Source organism: Trachurus japonicus, chromosome 14 (assembly GCF_045865225.1).
Source record: "Trachurus japonicus isolate A0001 chromosome 14, Traja_1.0".
In the NCBI taxonomy this organism is placed as follows: domain Eukaryota; kingdom Metazoa; phylum Chordata; class Actinopteri; order Carangiformes; family Carangidae; genus Trachurus; species Trachurus japonicus.
In genome coordinates, this window is record NC_140920.1 from 25,516,752 (window position 1) to 25,538,335 (window position 21,584).

The window sequence follows — 21,584 nt, forward strand, 5'->3', positions numbered from 1 at the left end:
TGAAAGGGTGGATGGATGAAGAAATTATGAGCTTTTGGCTCACAAAGTGCTATGCTAAACGTCCAGATGGCTTCTTTAAAACACGCAAAGCCCTGCTTGTGATGGACAGTATGCGAGCGCATATAACGGCACGCATCAAAGACAAAATCAAAGCCTGCAACTCCATCCCCGCTATCATCCCCGGAGGCTTAACTAAAGTGCTCCAGCCACTCGACATCTCCGTGAACCGGAGTTTTAAGGCAGTCTTGCGTCGCATGTGGGAGACCTGGATGGTGGATGGAGAGCACAGCTTCACGGCAACCGGCCGGATGCGCCATGCAACCTTCCTGCAAGTCGTTGAATGGATAGAAACAGCGTGGAATACAGTGACAACCGAAACGATCCTGTCGGGATTCCGAAAGGCCGGACTGACAAGAGCTGATGCTGAGGGTGAGTCTGATGACAGGGGAGCAGAAGAGGAGACGGCGCTTCATCTTCCTCCCGAGTTGGCGGAGTTGTTTAGAAGCGACACCGAGGATGAAGAATTCAATGGATTCAGTGATGCAGAATGAGATCGAGAACTTTATGAACTTGTTCACCTGTTAAATTTATATTTTTTGCCTATGTTCTTCAGGCTATTGTGCAGGCCAATTGAATAATCCTTCCAGATTCAGATAAATGTTCGTTTTTGGATTCCTATGAAATAAAAAAAAAAGTTTCAAAAATAAATGCGACTTATAAACCGGTGCGACTTATATATGTTTTTTTCCTCTTCATGACGTATTTTTAGGCAGATGCGACTAATACTCAGGTGCGACATATAGTCCGGAAAATACGGTATGCTTGAAGATGCCAGCATGCCAGCTACATTCTATTAAGTCAAAAATTATGTCAAATCAGCTTCTAGCTCTTGAGAAACATTTTGCTTCCTTTTAAGTTTCCAAATATATCATGTATCATTCGGAGCACATCATGTATCACTTCCTATTTGTACAAAACATTACAAAAAGCGTATTTATTTCCAAAAACTAACTTGGATCATTGTATTCTGATTAGTTGTCGAAACTGTTGTCGAAAATGTACTGTGTTGTGCTTTCAAACTGTATAGCATTATACAGTGAGGCATTTTTGGTATTTGGTCTGTCTTCACTGACGTACTGTAAATATAAAATGGAACAAAAATAAAGGTCAAGTAGGAAGGATGTCATCAGAAAATATGATGCTGCTGTACCATCAATTAACTTTCACTTCAATGTTTTCACAACCTGCTTGGTTACATTCACTACTGGGCAAGTCAATTCATGTCCTGGATTAATTTCAGGTGCCATTATGCATGATGCTAGCTTCTCTTCTTCATTTTGATGTCAAACAATCAATATCTAATGCTGCCCAGTGCCAAATAAAACTACAGCAAAAATGATGTTTTTTTCCCAAATTGCATGATAATGCTGCTGTTTTGAGATGTGGGATGGCTGAGAACACAAATTTAAGCTCTCAGACAGTATTTCACTATCATTAGTTTGTCCTAGCTTGAGTGTTTTTACTGAATAATAAAAAAAAAGATACAATGAATCTACTCTGACCCAACATTCCCACTGGTTTACCCCCTCCTTGGTATTTCATTTGTTACTTTCTCAGTTATATTGTTAAAGCTGTACAGAAAAGAAAATTGAATTTGAGCCCACTCTGGGTCATTAAATTAGTGTAATAACTCATCTATCAGACGATGTAGGCTTAAATCCGGGATGAAAGTGTGGTTTTTTTTTCGCATTGGATAATGCAGGCGCACGGATTATACCTCAGCCTGCTCACAATTCATCAGCCACTGATATTGGATCCGTCATCCATCAATCAAACGTCTGAGACAACACACACACACGGAGCTCGGTCTCGCCCCAAGCTTTGAATATCCCGCCCGCTCGATAACGACCAATCAAATTCGTTTTCCTTACTCTGGTAAACTCGTGCAGCAACTCGTGACAACTCGACGCGACAAACAGGACAAACGGACATTTCTGTACACCTTTAAATAGGCCAGTTCCATCACCACTTCTCTTCTAGGTGATAACCTTCCACACTAGAGCAGTGGTTTGATTCCTCACAGAACAGTTTCTGGCATTTAGACAAAGTGGAAGAGAATAAGGTCTCTCACTCCACCTTAACCTGTGTCACATACTTATTTTCTTTGACTGTCCAATTGTCCATCTAAGCTGAAAGGTATGATGGCCATCATAGCAATAATGTTATGGTTGGGTGAGTGAGAGCGGAAGTACAAGTGGATAATTAGGGTCATCATGTAATTCCCTGGATGAACTGTGGAAGTACCACAGAACTGAACGGGTGGGGAGGGAGTAGGGGCAGGGGGAGAGGAAATGAGAGTGTGGGGAGGGGAAGGGTGGCAAGTGCATAAGATACAGTATCATGCACAGCTGCAGCTCACAGGAGAGTTACCCAGCACAGGATGGCCTGGTTCCCATTAACAGACAATTACAGCCTAATCTCAAAGGAGGAGAAATATAGCAAAGAACCACTGCAGGCCTATTCCTGTCCGCAACTTCTGCTTACTTCATTACAGTCCGGGGCCAAATACTATCAGCAAATAATCACGTCTGACTTTATATTAACCTGCTAACTTGAGTCAGGACAGTTCAGCCAATCAGGACAAGTTGACAATCACAGAACATTAAAGCAAATATGATTCAAGTGTTGTCTTGCACCTGTCCAAACATCCTTCATAAGATTTCTACATAATGTCCACTTACTTACTATCTAGTGTAACAAGCAGGTAAATCCCCTGAAATCAATACATTTGTTGAACCTATATTCACGTAGATGGAGCGATAGTTAAACTGTAAGGGCACATCACATGGAAAGTGGAAAGACTCTCGGCCAACTGGGCCATTTTCTGCATGTCATTCGCCTACTCTCCCTATAATTTCGGTCCATCTCTGTTGCTACCCATTGAGGCCATAAAATGGCTATAAAGGGAAAAAAGTCTCATATATGATAGGTGGCTTTTATTATTATTGTCTTGCAAACTGTAATATGAATAGTTATACATTGAGTCGACCTGTGATGTTTATGGGACTGTCATGAGTCAGGATGGATGGCTATTTCAAGGTTTACAGTATAAAGAGATATTATCTCGTGCTGTGAGATGTGAAGCTGAGTGAATGTGTCATGTTTGTTTCTTTTTGTCATTTACCAAAGAAAAAGGAATCATTTTTCACACCAGGAAATTCACCTCTAAGTGAGTCTAAAATTAGCTCACAATCTTATATTCAAAGAAACAACAGCTTTGCTCGCTGGCTGAATGTAGAAGAAACTGACGTCTATCTGTATTCTGAGAAAGTCTGACGTCATGGAAGCATCACATTTTGAACTGAATCCAAACGAACGAAACGAAACGATCGGTCGATTCTGGAAATTGGAGTAAAATGGAACTGGGAGATTGCACTAGTATCCAGCTCTAGTTCTCTTAAACGGACAACAAGGAGTTTTGGAAAAGCGAAGCGTTTTCACACTACATTTATGGGCCTCCGTGCGCACCGTAGAATTCCTCGACCGGCACACGGACTTGTGTTTTCATTCATCAAGAATTAAAGTCAGAGGTTCAAAGAGGTTCAGTTACCGTCGTAGTCCCGACCATAAACGGCAATACGGCGGCGTTATTCTCATGAGCGTCCGCGAAACCCAAAGTAAGGAAACGCTGGTCGGCTCGCCCAGCATTTCCACCATTAATTAAAATAACAAAATAACGATAAAGACAAAACGATATATTTATCAAAAATGGAGCCATTAACAAGTGTGGGTAGCGTAGATTCATCCACATTAACGTGAGACTTTTTTATAACCAAATAGAAACTCTATTACTAACTTGTCCCTTTAATGAAGAGAAAACAGCTGTTTGTTGGAGAGAGGTTCGTGTCCAAGGTATGAAAATCTATTCAAATTCATGACACGCTGAAAGAGACACAGAATTTGATGCGCATTTATTTAGCTTGGATATAAAAATCATTCACTGACATCACAACACAAACACACACACACACACACACACACACACACTGAACTCCTAAGATTCCACACATTCTGAGCGGGGCCTGAGCATGCCAGCTGTTGGAATGTGACTCCACACACACACAAACGCACCCGAACAAATGTACACAACAGACATAAATTGCAATACATTCCATTTAACCTCTAATTAACAGTGTGTTTAATCTTTCTTTTGAAGGCAGTTGCATACATAAAAGTTTATGGACCAAATGTGCTCTCACGCAGCCACACGCGCACGCACACACACACATGGAGGAAAAGAAATCATGTCTGGCCTCTCTAGATTGCTGAGGCTTTTCCTATGTGGGTGTGTTTCTCTTAGGGGGTCCTCCATTAGGTTTTTCTGGCAATAACACCAATTCAATCTTTAGATAGTAAGAATCTCCAAGTACAGAGTCTGATTGGTATTTTCATTTATTTGAATGTTAAATGTTGTTTTATCTCACACTGTAAAAATAACACACCCAGCCTACTGGACTGAGCCACCTGTATTTTTCAGTAGCTTCTTGATCCCAATACTGAAGGCCCTGATTGAAAACTACAAATCTGATCAGCTTTAGTAATAGTAGAGGTCAAAGGTTTAACTGGGAGAGTTTGACTCCTGAAGATGATGTGATGCAATCAGTGAAGAGGTATCTCTCTGTTTGAGTTGTTGGGACATCAGTCACACTCAGACTTACAGACACAAAAGCTTCTTCTATTGTAAAAACAAACATTTGGCAGAGGGCAGGCACCGGTTTCGCAGAGAGAGCACACAAATCTGAAAAAAGTGTTATATTTTGATCTGTCATCAAGTCCCTCACTGAATTAATGAGTTAATTAGCAGCAGCTGATATGACCTGCTGCCAAATGAAAAGTTGCCACCTGGATGTTTTGTACACAACTCCTTGCTTATTAGAGGGAAACGATAACAAATTCATTATTACTGTATGTGATGAATGAATTAATGTAATTTGCCATCCCACGTGTCAAAACAAAGTCAAAGCAGCAGAGGGAACACATCATCAGGCGTTCATTTTCAGTCGCCTATAAAGCAAAAATGATGGTCCTGTACAGCCTGGTTGTCAATAAGCTAAACACTGGCCGCTGGATGAGCTGGAAAATACAGCAACAACTGTAACCAAAGGACAGGTTGGTTTCATTTAATCTGACAACAGTCCATTAAATAAATTACAATACCAATTGCTACGATTAGATTCAAATGACATAAATCCACTCAACAATTCCAACGAGAGTATAAGTTTCCAGAAAGCCTCAAATAAAAATGACATGACAAGGAGACCTGCTCCACAGAAGAAAAACTAAAAAAAAAAGGCTTTAACTCGCATTTGTTCTTGAACAATTTGATAAATCAACTGATTTTTAAAGTTAGTCTGCATCAAACATTCTTGTTGCAGTATCATTTTATTTCTATTTCATGTAGCCTACTGTAAATGTCTTTGATATGTAAAAGCGCTATACAAGGGTTTCCCAGAACTAGTAAACATCACCTATTCAAAGACTGTTTCCCTGACAAAGATGCAACAAGCAGAAAGGCAGAGTGCATATAAACAACAAGCCGATGAGAGCAGTGTCTTCCCTGTAGAACGTCTTTGATGTGTTGATCCTCCAAATATATTCACAGTGAGATGACAAACTTTCACCAGTCAAACAGATCTAAAACAGTTTCAAAGCATCTCTTTGGATGACGAAAGACCAATTTGTAAAGATCATGGTGTTCGCATGAGGTACAGTACAGTACGTCATTCTGCACCAATTCTCATGACTACTCAAATAATCTCTTGGTTTATGAAATGTCAAAAAAATGTGTGATGTCATCAAATGACCAGCTGTCCAAAGATAGTAAGTTCACTAGTACGATCAAGAAAAGTCTGCACATTGGCCCATTGCCATAGTTAGGAGTAGGTTTGTTACCTTTAATTTTCATGGCAAGCTATTTTAAGAACGGTGGAGCAGAGCTGCAAGCTGCTCAGAGCTACGCTACGGAGTTTGATGAGTTTGATTAGGGAAACCAAAAAATTCCATAAGCCTCCGTAGCGTAGCTCTGAGCTGCTCTGCTCCGCTGTTCTAAAAATAGCTTGCACCGACAATTAAAGGTAACGAACCTACTCCTAAAACTATAGGGATTATGGCAATGGGCCAATTTGCCAAAATGTTGAACTATCCCTTAAAATAATCAATCATGTCAATAAATCATTTAAATAGCTGCTGCTAATTACATTTCTGTCAGAGTAGTTATTGTTGAAAATGTTGAACGAATGAATTGTTCAAGATCACGCTGACTCATTAAAATAAATACTTTGATAATTAAACAAGTCACTCATTTGTCTCTCTCACATGCTCAGCTGACGTGCTTATGGGTGTTAACTGGTCAATCATAGCACAGCAGATGAATACAGACACACACAGTTCACACAGTGGTATCTTCTTGACACAGCTGGGTTGATCAAATAGATAACTCTTGTGAAGAATGTGTGTGTCAGTAGTCTTCATGCCAGGCCTATCTGTCTCCCTGACATCAAAGCCTCAGTCATGGACATTATCAGAGCATAGGAGCTCCATAAGATTTCATTTCATGGCATTCCTGGTGTCTACAGTCTGACCTTTATGATCCATGCACTTGTTTATTGAGAAGACGCTGTTAATTTCCCCTGAAAGACATGTTTGTGCAGGTGGTACTTGGTTACACAGACACTACCTCACTCCAGATTTCCCCTTTTGCCACACACTGTAAACGCCCACTTTTCTCTCTTCTTTTGAAGTTCAGCCAAATCCCACTGAAAAAAATGGATATTCAGATACAAAAAGGACTCCAGGAACCTTTCTGCTCTACTCGCCCTAATATCCGATTATCTTCAAATGAACTTCTCCTGACTTTTCCTTACAGGTCTCCCGGACATTATCTTGTTAGTGTCACAGGTTTATTCCAAAGACACACTTCGCTTTGAACTTCTTCTTACTACTCCTTCCTTACCATCACTGGCCTATGGGTGACCTGAGAACTAAGGACAGTTCTGTCAAAACTGTAACTGTACGTCACTTTTATATTAAATTTGATCTTGCGGTGGCTCTCTAGGAATAGCCCCTATTCACTTGATCAACTATAATATTCATTTTCAACAAACTAGACAAGGACAAAGGGCAAAAAAATATTTCATCCTCTTTTTTCTACATCAAACTGTGATTGTACTGTCTCAAAATACACAAGAACACAACCCTACTAATGGCATTTAATGGTACTTGTTAAGGTTTACTAATGACAGACCCCACAGTTGTGTTCTCTTAAATGTTGTACATAGTAATTTAAATGTTAAAAATACATCAGTAACATTACCATTTAATTTAACAGTAGGCCCAGCTCTATTGTACTTTGACTGACTGCTTAGGGTCTTGGTGTTTTCCCACAGTGTGAGTGTTTGGACATGAAATTCCCAGAAGTGAAGTTAAGCTGAGACAGAGTGAGTGGTTTGGTCAAAAAACGGCACTTAACATCTGAGGCCAGAACCACATAGGGCATGTCCCTTCTCCCTCTTCTGTAGACTACGGATTAGTGCAGTAATCTGGTGCTGTTTTCTCAAGACACAGAGGGTATCACTTTTCACAGGGTCTACAAAAGCCACAACAAAGACACCTGCCAAGCCAAGTCCTCAAATCACAGCACAGAACAACTTCATTGTGGTAAACATTGGAGACTAAATAGGTAGCAAGAGATCTAAATTCTTTTTTTCTTCTTCTTAAATCCCAGGTTGGATAAAAACCCAGCCCACATTCCAGTGGGGGAGTTGAGGATCATTATTTCAGTTGGATGTCCGACCAGCCTTTTCACCACCTCCAGCCTGAGAAAACCCTCAGGTCATGGCATTCACATTAAAATAAACCAGAATTATGACTAAACCAAAATTTACATGTCCGTGCCTCCGAGGCTGATCTACTCTCCTTGTCCTGTCTTGACATGTCCACCTTGATATTTCCTCTTTAAACCAAAATAACCCAAAACTCGTCTGCACCTACCTCTGATGATCCCCTTCCGCTTTCTGGACCTAGACTGGATCTTAGAGAACCTCCCAGTGAAGTCGCTGGGGTCGAACATGTCCAACGACAGGGAGGCGATACGGTCCAGCACTATCCCATCCTGGCCTTGGTTCTGGTTCTGGTTCTCCACATGCTGGTCTTGCCCTTGGCTCAGCGTCGGGCCATTGTGGGGGGCTGAAGACCCGCTTTCAGCCCCAAGACTGTTAGTGCATGTTACATCTTCCTGAGACATGTCTCCACTATCTCCTGGTAGTCTGTTGTCAACAACTGGCTGTCCTCAGAGTTAGCAAGGAGCCACTACATGATGGTCCAACAGGAGGCTTGACAAAAACAACAAAGCCTCGTCAGGCACAGTGATCAGGGAATCCTAAAACCCCCGTGTTCATTTTCATCTCCCTCTTGTCCACATCTTGGTATCCAGTTTCTTCTCACAAGGATTTCTTCTCTTTATGTCAAGTTCATTCAATCCACAGACAGTGAGCTCACAGCTTTGTTACACACTCTCCTGAGGGCTCAGGTTCACCTTTCTCCTGTCCCTTTTGAGTAGAAAACGAAGAGGAAAAATAACATGTCCAAGTCTTCTTTTGTTTGGCCGATTTTATTTTCTGTTTAAGTTCAGCCGTGTTCTCTGGACGCAACCTGTTTTTGCTCTCACCTGTTCTTTGGTTCGCGCTGCCTCTTGTCTTTCTCGCTCCTCTGAGTCTCTGAGGCACAAACTGTGTTTCTCCGCTCTCAGGTGGTGAACAAGGGAGGGATCCAATTCCAAGAGCGCTGCTTGATTGGGTGGTTTGGGAAGTTTGGGTGGTTCCCTCATCCCCTCTCCCTCTCACCGTCTTCTTTTCTCTTTCTTCTCTCTCCAGGGGTGGGGAGGGTGAGTTCTTCAAAATCACCCCCCTTGTACTGTGATCTATGAACTGAGGCGGTTATTTCTTCTTTCTCCTCTTTTCTACCTGTTTCCTTCTTCTCGTTTCATCTTTTGCACCTCTCGCAGCAGTGGAGCACGGTGGAAATGGCATGCGTCGGCTTGGTTCAAACAGCCAACACATGGCATGTGGGTGTGAGTTAAGAGTTGGAGTCCCTGCACTCACTGGTCGAGGCTGTTTAGCCAGTTACAGTAACCTCAATGTGTTAATGGTGTAGGATTACGCAGGGTAACCACACCCCTTCACAGAAGAGGGAAACAAAGCCAAACACAAACAGGAAGACTCCTGACAGACAAAATGTGTTTGTATGAAAGTTAGCTGTTAGTTTTTTGAGCAGATTTTAAAGATAAATCTGAGGCAGCCTTTTCAAGTGTTTTGAGAATCTGCCTCCACACAGACACATACATTTAAATTAGGGACCGGTTCAAGGGAAACTCGTATGCAATGTCATGATATAAACACTAAACTGCCTCATAAAAGTATTTTTTTAATGGCAAAAACATCTCACATCTAATCTCTAAAGGGTCCAGGGAGGTCTCCAAACCCAAACGCACCTTATCTACAAACAACTAACCTAACAGGAAGTACAGTACACTGTTTTGGTTTAGCCCTAATTACGTTAGGTCTTGTCATGCTGGCAAAATTAGGCAATCTCCATTCTCAGTGCTAAAATAAGACATGTGACTCCCTTAATACTGATAAAACACTGATAAACAGAAATGTTACTAAAGTCTGTTGTAACATCCTCCTTTGCTCCCCCAAATCATAAGCAGCATTAATTCTTCAGAATGAAAACAGTGTCAGTGATGTATTTATATGACGTTATGTTTCTGCCTCTTTCAAAAGCATGTTTATTCATCCTATGTTTTACTTTGACTCTGTGGGTAGGGCAGTTAGCCCCTCTCAGGAGACACCTACCCCGAGGTGACTTCCTGCTGTTTATGCCACTATTGTCATGACATCAGCTCCAGCGAGTGCCTCGCCCGGTAGCTCATGTGTTTAGGTGTGAAAACAACAAAACTTTCACATCCTCTATGCAGAGCCGGCCGCACGAGAATCAGTAAACATGATGAATGTAATAACAGTTTTTTGTTTTTCACACTGGTTGCACACGAGGGCTGCAGCACGTGCCTACAGCACAGAGAAGTAGATTAAAGTCGCCTTTTGTGGCTTCACAGGGAGCTGCTACTCAAATCATCAAATTATGTCATATTAACATCACTTGCCATTAGGTTATGAAATGAGACATGAGGTTTCCAATCAACTAAATTGCAACCAGAAACATGATTACATTAATAATTTAAGTATTTGGTGAATTACAAATACACCATTGAACAACATAAGTAAAATTAATCAAATTTGCACTCAGCTGAAATATCCAATATAATAATAAACAGGTAGTCACGTCACCATGATTACACAGTTTTGTAGTCATGTCTAGACTTTTAAAACTCTTGGTTACAGAAAAGAATCATGGTCCGGTTTTAAACAGAAAACGTTGCTCCAGACACAATGTGTTTATTGACATTTAACCAAAATGACAATCTTTCCCCACTTCAACCAAAGTGCTGACATTTCCTAAACCTGATGAGACTCTGAACATGAGCCCTGGTCTCTGTGTGCTTCAGTAGCGGTGCACATCATCGTACAGCCACCGGCCGCTTGAAAAGAACTCTTAGGTCTTCAGTTGTTCAAAAAATATGTCTTCTCTGAATGTGATCTGGACATTAACAGTTTTTGTTCTTGCAGCTTAGTTGTATTGAAATGTGATTTCCATGAGACAGACAGAAGGACAGAACTGGTGGTGTTCAAGCAGGTGACACAGAAAAGGTAAAACCTATCTTACGTATATATTTTAATCAACCAGGATACATCAGATATGCTCGATGGCCACTCCAACTGTTCTCGTCCTCATGGCCTTACAAAGGACTAAGAGTTTGAACAGACACGAGTTGTAGCTTAGACCTCAACACAGGATAATTGGAATACATTAGCCTATGGTGGAATAAGTATTCAAGCAGATCAGGTTTTTTCACTTTTTCCTAATGAGATGTTTTTCTCACTCACTTACAGTACAGAGACAACCATTTTCAGTGAGCTGCTAAAACACACTCTAGCAGTTTGCTACTGTTTGTGAAATGTGGTTGGGTGCCAGCAGAGCAGAAAGACAACCATTTTAAACAATGAGGGTGCCTCCTCCAACCTGGAGAGGAAATAGTTAAAGGTGGCAAACAAGCAGAGGGAGGCACGGTGCCAAAGTCAGTTAGAGAGGCGTGTCATCCCCTGGGGGAGTACAACAGCCAAGTATTAAGACACGCGCTCTTTCTCTCTATCACACACACATACACACACAAACAGGAGATTGTTTTTGCCTTTTCATTAACTGACAGCAGGGGCCAACCAATCAAAGATAACACATAGATGAACCAATCATGTTCAGAAGGTGTTGGAAAAAATACAACTGTATGTTTTTATTTAATGATATTGTCTATTGTAGATTCAGATCTACTGTATTTGTTGCTGTCTATTACAGGCATCATGTACAACATATTTCTGATTTGGCTGTGGTTCCACAGTGTTTGATGAATGATAATCAATTAAGATATTCAGGTTTGTCACACTGCTGTTTGCTTAACCTGATTAGTCAGTCCTGTTTATATTGAAGCTTTGTCAATCTTACACTAGACACACACACAAGATAATCCAATCTGCAATGTCAATTAATCTGTTCATTATTTTGACATTGGAGTAGATAAGAGGTTGATAACAGTGCTGTGAGACAGAGCAGCTGACAAGAGGGAAACGTCTTTAAATGCACAAACAAATGTCAATTCTAATGGCACATACGTCACGATTTTCACGCGTTGTTGGGAAGACACTGCACATAAATCTGCCTGAATATGAATTATGAGCCAAGCATCGCCTTCCACCCACTGTTCAGACATGCCGTGGTTGACTGGGACAACCAAACACACCCAAACAGGCACACACAACCACAGGGCCATGGCCTGTTTTAGCCTGAAAGACTGGATAAACAATAAGGACTTCACTTGTGATTGCTCCCCTGCCTCAGAGTCCCTCGGGTCTTTCTTATTTTTAAATCCCATTTTATTTAGCCACTTGTCCCTCAGTCACTAGGCTATCATGTGAAAAAAAACAGAAATATTTCCCTTCCAATGGGGGAGATATGGAAATGTGGTGCTATCTAAGGTCACACACTAAAAGGAAGTTAAGAGGATGCTAAAGGAAATGCACCACATTGAATGTATGGAGCTTCCCGCTGTCATTAAAGGGATAGTTCAACATTTTGGCAAATTGGCAATTGCCATTATAAATATAGTCATAGCAGTAAGTTTGTTACCTTTAATTGTCAGTGCAAGCTATTTTCAGAATGGCGGAGCAGAGCCGCTACCTGCTCAGAGCTACGCTACGGAGGCTCATGGGATTTCTTGGTTTCCCCAAAGACGGTTTATAAACCAAGACCCCCCATGACGAGTCAGCTTCCGGGTTTCTGCACGGCCACGCCTTTTTAGGAGACTAGTGGCAGCCTTGAGTGTATTGACTCCAATGGGAAAATTGAACGTGAACACAGATTATGGTCGATTCTTTCGCCCCACCGTCACTGAAGTAAATTTTGAACTCATTTTTCACAAGCCACATCTCTTCTGAACATTTTGACACAAAATGGCAATTTTCAGACGGACACATCAGGAGAAAATGAACGTTGTTCACGACCTGTCTCTGTCTCAACAACACACTCTCGCGAGATTTGGCACAGATCTCCTAGGCAACGTCAAACAAACGGCCGCGAACTCCCGTAATTTTCATCATGCTAAATATTACTGTTAGTAGTAACGTAGCTCTGAGTAGCTTGTGGCTCTTCTCCGCCGTTCTAAAAATAGCGTACACCGGCACTTAAAGGTAACAAACCTACTGCTATGACTATAGGGATTATGGCAATGGGCCGGTTTGCCAAAATGTTGAACTATCCCTTTAAGACTTAAATTGGCTTCATTTCACCCTCACTACCTTATGGAGGTGCTGGAGTTACATCACAGTTACCTCACATTTGGCCAACAAATTGTGCTTTCAAGCATGTGACATGGATTGTCATGAATTGTTCCTTCAACATGTTAAACCAGACGCTACCACACCTTCATCTATTATCTCTAACTGATCGTTTATCCTCCTCTTAACCGACTTGGCAGCAACCTCACCCCAGAAACCAACTCTTCTCTCATTATCACCCTCATAATCATTTAAATTGCACCCTCAGCGAGCACTGCTACAAGCAGAAAACCTTTAATTTCTCCTGTCACTTAAATATGCTCCCATGTTAGCAGTTTCCCAGACCGCCGCAGACACTCAGCAACCCGGTCTAACAGGAGAACTGAGAGCATAAACAAGTTTACTTTTGGCTTAGCAACTCAAGCAAGACTCCAGTTCAGGGGTTCACTGGGATGAAGGGCTAAAATTAATGACGGCAGAGCAGAGCCACAAGAATCAGCCTCTTTGTGATGCAAAGCCGCTTTGTCAGCTCCCAGTTGTAGTCTGAGATCTGTTCAGAGTTCATATAATCAAGTACATATTTGGAGTACTTGTCTACATGAGTGCAGATAAAGATAAAACAAAGGGACACCTAGACAGTATGGGGTTTTGTTGGTTTGGGAAAAGTAACACCAGCTTTGTAAAGAAGATACTTTTATTATTATAAGTTAATTATTGGTATTTATAACATGTTATGTTATTGATCTATCATTGGTTTTGGCAGTGGTAGATGCAGATCCATTGCTTAAACACTCTGAGATACTCTCCATAAGCATAATAGTATTAATATCAACAGTATTTGTTTCAAAATTATGCCAATTGTCCAGGCCTGCATTGTGTTGTAGCTGGTTAACTCTTATATTTATTGCATTTATTGTCATTCATTGTCCTTGTTTTTGTAGTTGCATCTCCTTGGATGACTGACCAACATCTCTGTATCACTGGACTTTGGTATATGTTACTTTATTGAACATAAATAAAGTTAAAGCTGAAGCTGAACTTTAAACACTGCTAGGCAGCTTATTAGCTGATAAATTATCTTATCATAATACATCTTTCTTGTTAATTATATTTTGTTTTATGGATCAGCAGAGTCCTGGTAAGCAAACTAATCAAATAAATGTAATAAACAATATTTGTTTCTAAAATGAAACAGTGCAATTACATATACTGTAATCGGAAAATGTACATGTTTAGATGAAGTAAATCAAAACTCTACTTGACTTAATTACATTACATATTCACATTCCACTGCCCGTTTTTCATTATTCTATGCTTAAGTGTGATCTTAGCAGTGGTTTTAACAGGTACAGTAACAGTATGTGTTTATTTTCTCTGCCTGTTTGTGCTGGCATTACACTGAGGCTGCTGCTACACACGCCCTCTCAGAATGAAAGCAAAACTTTCCTTTCACTTCTCTCGGTGATTTCCTCTACCGTCTTGTTCCCGTGACTCGAGGCTTAGAGAGGTCAGCTAAAACTGTGTGATCATCATTAGCAGGTACCGGAGCAACGGTAGCCTGATTATCAGACTGGACTGACATTTCTTTTTAATCTCACTTTAATCTGTGAGCATGGAGGGGACGGCCGGCGGTAGGAGTTCACAGGTCTGGGAACAGGCTCGGTCTGCAATATGAGAACATATTCATAGTGAATATAAATATTCATAGTCGGTTTAATGTGGCAGTAATCAGGCAACAACAACAGCCCTTCAACAGTCCTTCAGCTTCCTCCTCCTGTCAACAAGCCTGCACAAGGCACTGCAATGGTGCCCCCTGGAGCCGAGCAGAGAAATAACTCTAAACGCTTCGTCAGTGCTTCATTTCTAAGCACACTCTCAGACATTATTCTGTTGTTTGTTAGATTCTATACACCGTTGCTTCTTTTTTAAGAAACTGATTATTTTTTTCTGGTTCCTGGTCTTGGATGGACAAAAACTGCTTTCAGCTCTGTGCCCACGCTGCTTCTAAGCCTGATCATTATGTACAACTGACATTTAAATAATGTGACATTTAAATGTGTAAGTACAGATGCCATGAATATTAAATATAAATACTTCTCTGTCAATAACCATTCATGTACGACTGCTCATTCTGTACCAAATGACAAAACGTGTGTTTATAGAGACATGTAAAACTTGACAGGACTGGAGTTTAAAAACTCACTGACGTATTGAAAACCTGTCAGTTACTGTGGTGTCAGTCAGGATGGAGTGGGAATATGCAGCGCTGCTACATTCATTAAGTCGTGCACTGACATTAGCCATGGATGTGCACATACACAGACACACACACACACAGTGCAGTTTGCCCATCGGCCTTTCCATAGATATATAGAGTTGTGTTATGTAATGCCACCTCTGGGGTCTCTAATGCGTAAACTAATGGATCAGCAAACAGCCTTTAGAGATCCATTCAATCCAGCAGCAACAAACAGCATCCCCCTGACTAATTATATGAAGTCCTAAAACAAACACACAAAACACATAAGGCAAATAAAATTGATTCTTTTACAAAAACTCCATAAAACTATGTCAACACCACCAGGATTGTCTGAAAGTAAAGGAGTATTCTGCTATAAAGACGTTACGGCGCCTGTAAAACATGCATGGATCTCTGAGACAACAGCACCTGAGGCAAAATCACAAAGGGAGTGTGATGGTGAGGAATTTGTGTGTGTGTGTGTGTGAGGATGTCTCCGTGATGTGTGGACTTGTGTTTGCCTGGCAGGAACACCGGGTTATGTAAGCCGGTGGGAGTGAGGTGCCCGGTGGTATCTATGGAAACCATGACAGCGAGGAAAGATAGATAGTTCGCCAGCTGACCGAGGTTGACCGGTCCAGAGTGTGGGAGGTCAAGTGCAGCTTCGGCTTCTTTCCCACAGACCCGGTGGAGCTCAGCAACATCTCTACTGTAAATAACCAGCGGCCTGCACATGATGCCGGCAAGAGAGAGAGATGACATCATCTGAAAGAGAGCACCGTGTCACCGGCTAAAAGCCACGCAACGACCTCCATCTTTCTGTGTCGCTGTCTACAGCAATCCACCGAGGATAAATACCAAGACCTGCTGGACTGGACTCTGCACTATTCATCTATGGCCTCTTCAGAGAAACAAGAGAAACACACAGACTCATGCATAAGTGGGATTAAACAGCCTCTCCACATATGCATGGCTCTGGCTGTTGGAGGGAGCCCGACCATTACACTCAGCTGAACGACACAAAAACACGGCTTCATGTGGTTGTTAATGGAAAAATCAAAGTGCTTTGTTGATTAGAGACCTTGACAATTTAAAGGTTTTGACAAAGCATCGGCATGCAAAATACTGATCGATGGCTAATGTTCTAAATTATTATTTTTTTCCATTTCTTTCTTATATAAGGTTACCCAGAAAAGAAATAGTACTGAAAAAAAATACCCTGGTATATACAGTATGCGCCCATCCAGTTGATTGTACACGAGATTAACACATCTAATCCAACAGAAAAACCTAATTTCTTCCATTTTTCTTCTTGTAGATATTTATATAGGCTACTGTATATATATACGTATATATTTTTTTTATAATTGCACTTACTGTATATGTGTCTGTTAAAAAAAAATATATTTAACAGGCTACAGAAATGTAGGAGTGGGGGGTGGGAGGTCTGCCACAGAGCCACAACACTGTGACACACATGACATAGTGTCTGTGTGTGTTACTTGTAGCGTAAGTCCAGACGCAGAACAATGGCGCTAACTGGGTCGCCAACTGGCTGTGCCAAACAGCTGGAGAGATGGAGAGGGAGGCTGATTGAGTCATGAGGAGGGAGGGAGGGAGGAAGGGAGGGGAGGGAGGGAGGGTGAGGAATAAAGAGGAATGGGCTGAAAATAGGAGCATGAACAGAGCAGGCTGGGAAGGAAAACTGTGTCCAAAAGAGGGGGGAGGTATGATGGTCCTGATACTGACTCACCTCACAGCAAAGACATGTGAACTGACAATAGAAAAGCACAAATATTCACATGCAATATCATTGTGTTTTGCTGGAGGACACGATATGAGGGAGGAGCCCATAATACGAGGTGCTGTCTGCTATCTGGCTGCATCTGGGTGGATGTAAATAATACATGCTCCAACACTGCCCTCCTCTCACCAAACAGTCAAGCATCTCAGCTGCAGAATAATAAAGTGCACAGCTACTCAGGCGGGATGATGCGCGCCACTGGACCACAACCAATTTAACTTCCACTATTTGAAGGCGACCAATTACTATGTCATCATCTTCACAATGAGAAGAGAAAAAAAAACACATTACATCAGTGAGTGGTCCTCCGACATACCATAGTATCGGGCACCCGGCCAAAGCGTCCAGTTATGTCACACTACGAGATGATTTTCTAGTGTTTCATGTTTAATAAAGCGAGAGAGCAGCTCGTGCTGGCCACTGGGCTGGTGTTTGGTTAGTGTGGGCTACCTAGCTGCTGGTGGCTAACGTGCAGTGTAGCATACTATCTCCGAGCGCCATCACGAAGTGTGTATTTACCCCCAGCCAGCCAGCCAGCCAGCCAGCCAGCAGCATCCCTGCTCATAAAGACTGTTGCTCGGCTCATCCCGCCTCACAAAGCGACGCGGTGCTGTCGGCTGAGCGCGCGCTGCCGAGGAGACGCTGTGTAGCTGTGTAGCTCACGTTTCTTCTGGTCTTTTCTTTCTCACGTTCACCGGGTGTCGACCACCGTAACCAGCTATGCCCGGAGCTAACTCGGCGGCTAACTAGCTAGTACAAGCCCCCCCGTGGCAGTTAATCGATGTTATACCAAGACAGGTCTTTGTGGTCAACACAGAGCCGCGAAAGCCCGGCGGACACAACACCAGTGCGGGAGGAAACCGAGCCGTACCTTGTCTGCGTCGAGCTCGCCGACTACAGGATCATTTCCAGGCACGGGTTTCTTTTGTTTATGTGGTTTTGGTGGCTTGTTTTCATCAATCCGTCTCGTCTCTCTCCTCCAGGAGTCGTGCCGCCCCGGCTGACAGCACTACTGCTCGGGATGATAGGGCCCCGCCCCTAGCAACCAATCACACGCCGAGCTGCTGGAGACTGAGGCGAGGGGCGGCTCCTATTGGTCCGCGGCGCTGTCCGTCAACGTGTCGCTAGGGGCGCACCTTGGTCCAAGGGCAGGGCTCCTGCTACGGAGGGATGCTGAGCGCGGCAGGTGCAGCCGAATCAAGTGATGGGAGAAATGTGGGCAGGAGACAGAAAAAAGACACACGTTTACTACGGTAAACACAGACGGCAGTGACGAGATGAAATGGTAAAAGTATTCTTATAATGCATTTGTGATAAGGTTTTTTCCTGAGAAAATAATTTAATATGATTAAAACACACACATTTAAATAAGCACTTTATTAAGAAAAGGAGCACTATTAAAAATCACCACTCTCCAATCATCACTCTCAGTTCCTGTAACCTCTGTTTTCCATACCTTAACTCTTGATATGTATGTTTTTTACTCCAAATTTACATAAGTATTGTGCTTTGGAGAATTTTCATTTACCAATTGACTTTAGCAGAAGTAGAAAGAAAAAACAAAACAAAACAAAACAATAGGCTCACACTAAGGGTACACTTGTGTAAAGTTTTTCAAGGTATTTGGCAGATAGGTTGTAGCTTCCATCTTGGGACATCTTCATTCATTCATTTCTATACAACATTAAAAAAACACCAAAAACAAGCAAAAAAAAAAAGAAGCATTATCAGTGTTCATATGGCAGCATAAACCATTAACAGCTCTAATCAGACTACCTGCTCAGACTTTGATACAGTAACTAATGGGAAATTGAGTGTTGCACAAAATAATGAGCTTTATCAGGACTAAAATAGAAAATAAAATGCTATTGTGCCATATATAGAAAAGTGTCCATTTAGATTGGATTCTGAATAAAGAAGTGTCTCGGCTTTTTAGAAAAACAGATGAGAGAAACAGGGAAGTGGGTCAGAGCTTCAGTTCTCTGCTGGGTGTTGTTTTTTTTGGTAGCTGTAATAATTTTAGAACAGAACTGCTTTGTCAGCTTTCCGCCTTTGAATTTACACCCCGGCTTATTTTATTCTTGCTGCTTTCCTTTTATAGGGTAAAGGGAGCTGTTATCAGTTTGTTATTGTTCACACAAAAGAGCAAAACACTTAAAAGTTTGTTCTTATCTTATTTTGTTTTCAGGCAAAGTAGCCTACCATCTCTGTCAGGAGGCATTAAACACAACATTTTCCAGTGTGTGTTCAACAGACACAATATTATACAGAACATACATTACACAACAAGACTCCTGAGCCAAATATCTTACAGTGAAAATAAACATATGCACATCTGAACAGCATGATGGGAAATTATATGATAGTCCTTGTTTCTTCAGAGAGGGAAACTAATCTTTAAACCATCCCTTCTCATCATAACTTCCATTGCCTTGTTCCTCTTTCAGTTGTCATTGAATAGAGTAACTGTTAAAGGGACAACGAGGAGTTTTGGAAAAGCGAAGTGTTTTCACACTACATTTATGAGCCTCCGCGCGCACCGTGAAATTCTTTGACCAGCGCAAGACAGACTCATGTTTTCATTCATCAAGAATTAAAGTCAGAGGTTCGAAGACGATCACATACCGTCGTAGTTCCGACCATAAACGGCGATTCAGTTGCGTTATTCTCATGACTCGCCACGAAACCGAAAGTAAGGAAACGCTGGTCGGCTCACCCAGCATTTCCGCCACCACTAATAATAACAAAATAACAATATAGACAAAACAATATATTTATCAAAAATGGGCCCATTAACAAGTGTGGGTAACGTAGATTCATCCACATTAACGTGAGACGTTTTTTATACCCAAATAGAAACTCCTCGTTGTCCCTTTAAGACAACTAAAGGAAAACATACTGTACCATCTGCACATTTATAGAAGTAAAAAAGTATAAATAGAAACATGAACAGCAAAGTAGAACAGTCCAGGTCACATCTGACAAGCACAGTGACAACAGATCTGAATGAGACAAATTCATCATGTATGGATTAGTGAGTTCATGTGTTCAAAGCAGAAGTTTTATTCCAGCTCAGGACAGTCACAGACTCAGGAGGCCTGAATAAAAAAAAGATGATCTAACAGTATCAAAATGCTGCAGCATATTGGCTCAGGTTCATCATTAGGCATGATGCAGATGGAGTCCACAAAATCCCATGTAACAAACACACAATGAAAAATTCAAATAATATTAGAATTACATAGAAAATATGGCAAAAATAGGCATCAGTTTAAAGTCAGTGGGGAACAGAAGATAAAGCTGCTGCTGCTGTTTCACAACCTTCAATGACTTGAGAGTGAAGTCTCTTTTTCTCACATTTTTCTCATTTGCCTGTTTCTCCTCAAATATTAAGTGCCTTGTATGAGTAATTAAATAATTCATTAGCACTTACATTTTCAAATTTTCATTTCATTTTCATGTTTTGACATCATGCAAATGCAAAAGTCCACTTTACATGGTCATTTTTACCACATGACATATGGTACAGTGTTTATAGTGAAAATTTTAATGTTGTCCTGCCTTTAATTACAACCTGTCAAATATGTAATTATCACATTAGCCTTTAATGTGCCATTAAACATTTCTTAAATAGTTTTGCTTCATGAATTAAACATTCGGTGCATTTACTGTATACAATAATTATACATGACAACACACCAAAATGCAAATGCCCTCCCTCTTTCAACATGTCTGTGTAGAGCAGGCTTCATAACAGGGTGTTCAGAGTTCAGTCTAACCAGAGGAGTTAATCAGGTCAGTAAACCCAACATCTGATGAAGCATGGAGAAAAATCAGAGAGCAGAAATACAGTGAGAGCACTTAGAGGCCATTGTTACTGTAATGGATTGTTCTGTTATCTTAATATATGCATTACTTTAAAATTGGTTTATCTGAATTTGAATTGTCTCATGGGAAATACAACAATGACATGTAAAGCTGACTTTTCATTTGCATGTAGATTAAATAGATCTTAACAGTTGAATTTGTTTCAGCAACGTTTTGTGCAGTACAGGACTCTTTCTTTCTTCTTTTTCTTTGATTGAGATTGACAACAATCATCTGTGACTTCTCAGCTCAGCACCTGAGGTGTTTCACATCCCTGGCTCAGTCAGCTTCATCCTCCAGTCACTGTAGAAAATAGAGATTTGGTTGTTCGTCTCATCTCCTCGTTGCGTCTCCTGCTCCGTGTCCAAAACCCGACCCATAGGAATCTTGTTTAACTTGAGTCATTTTAATTCCACTTTGAGATGTACAGTATGTGCTGGTATTTATTCTTCCTTGCATCCCTTCTTTGTCATTTTCCTACAGTACGTTCACCCCACATAAGCGTGGGAGCAACTGTAGCTCATGACTCAAAGGGTTGCATGGTGGTTTGATCTCTGGCTCCTCCCACCTGCATGTAAAAACGCCATAAAGCAAGACACTGAGGGGAAATGGTAAACTGCTTTGGACAAAAGTTTAAAGTTGTTTAAAGTCTTTTTTTTCCTCTTTTTTTTTT

General features: G+C 41.3%; 1 protein-coding gene across 6 annotated transcripts in view; it reads right to left on the bottom strand.

Moving 5' to 3' along the window:
• Nucleotides 1-18,077, bottom strand: part of fryb (furry homolog b (Drosophila)) — a 69,351-nt gene extending 51,274 nt beyond the window's left edge. For 5 of the 6 annotated variants that reach the window (XR_015037636.1, XM_085798601.1, XM_085798599.1 and 2 more), the window contains exon 1: nucleotides 8,050-8,776. Coding sequence is in view for 4 of the 6 variants with exons in the window: in XM_085798601.1 (XP_085654727.1) it covers nucleotides 8,050-8,302 (253 nt within the window). In the remaining 2 variants the exon portion in view is untranslated. Of the gene's footprint in view, nucleotides 1-8,049; nucleotides 8,777-17,915 lie in introns of those variants that run through there. The other variant, XM_085798603.1, reaches the window with a different exon arrangement.
• Between the last annotated feature and the right edge of the window lie 3,507 nt (nucleotides 18,078-21,584).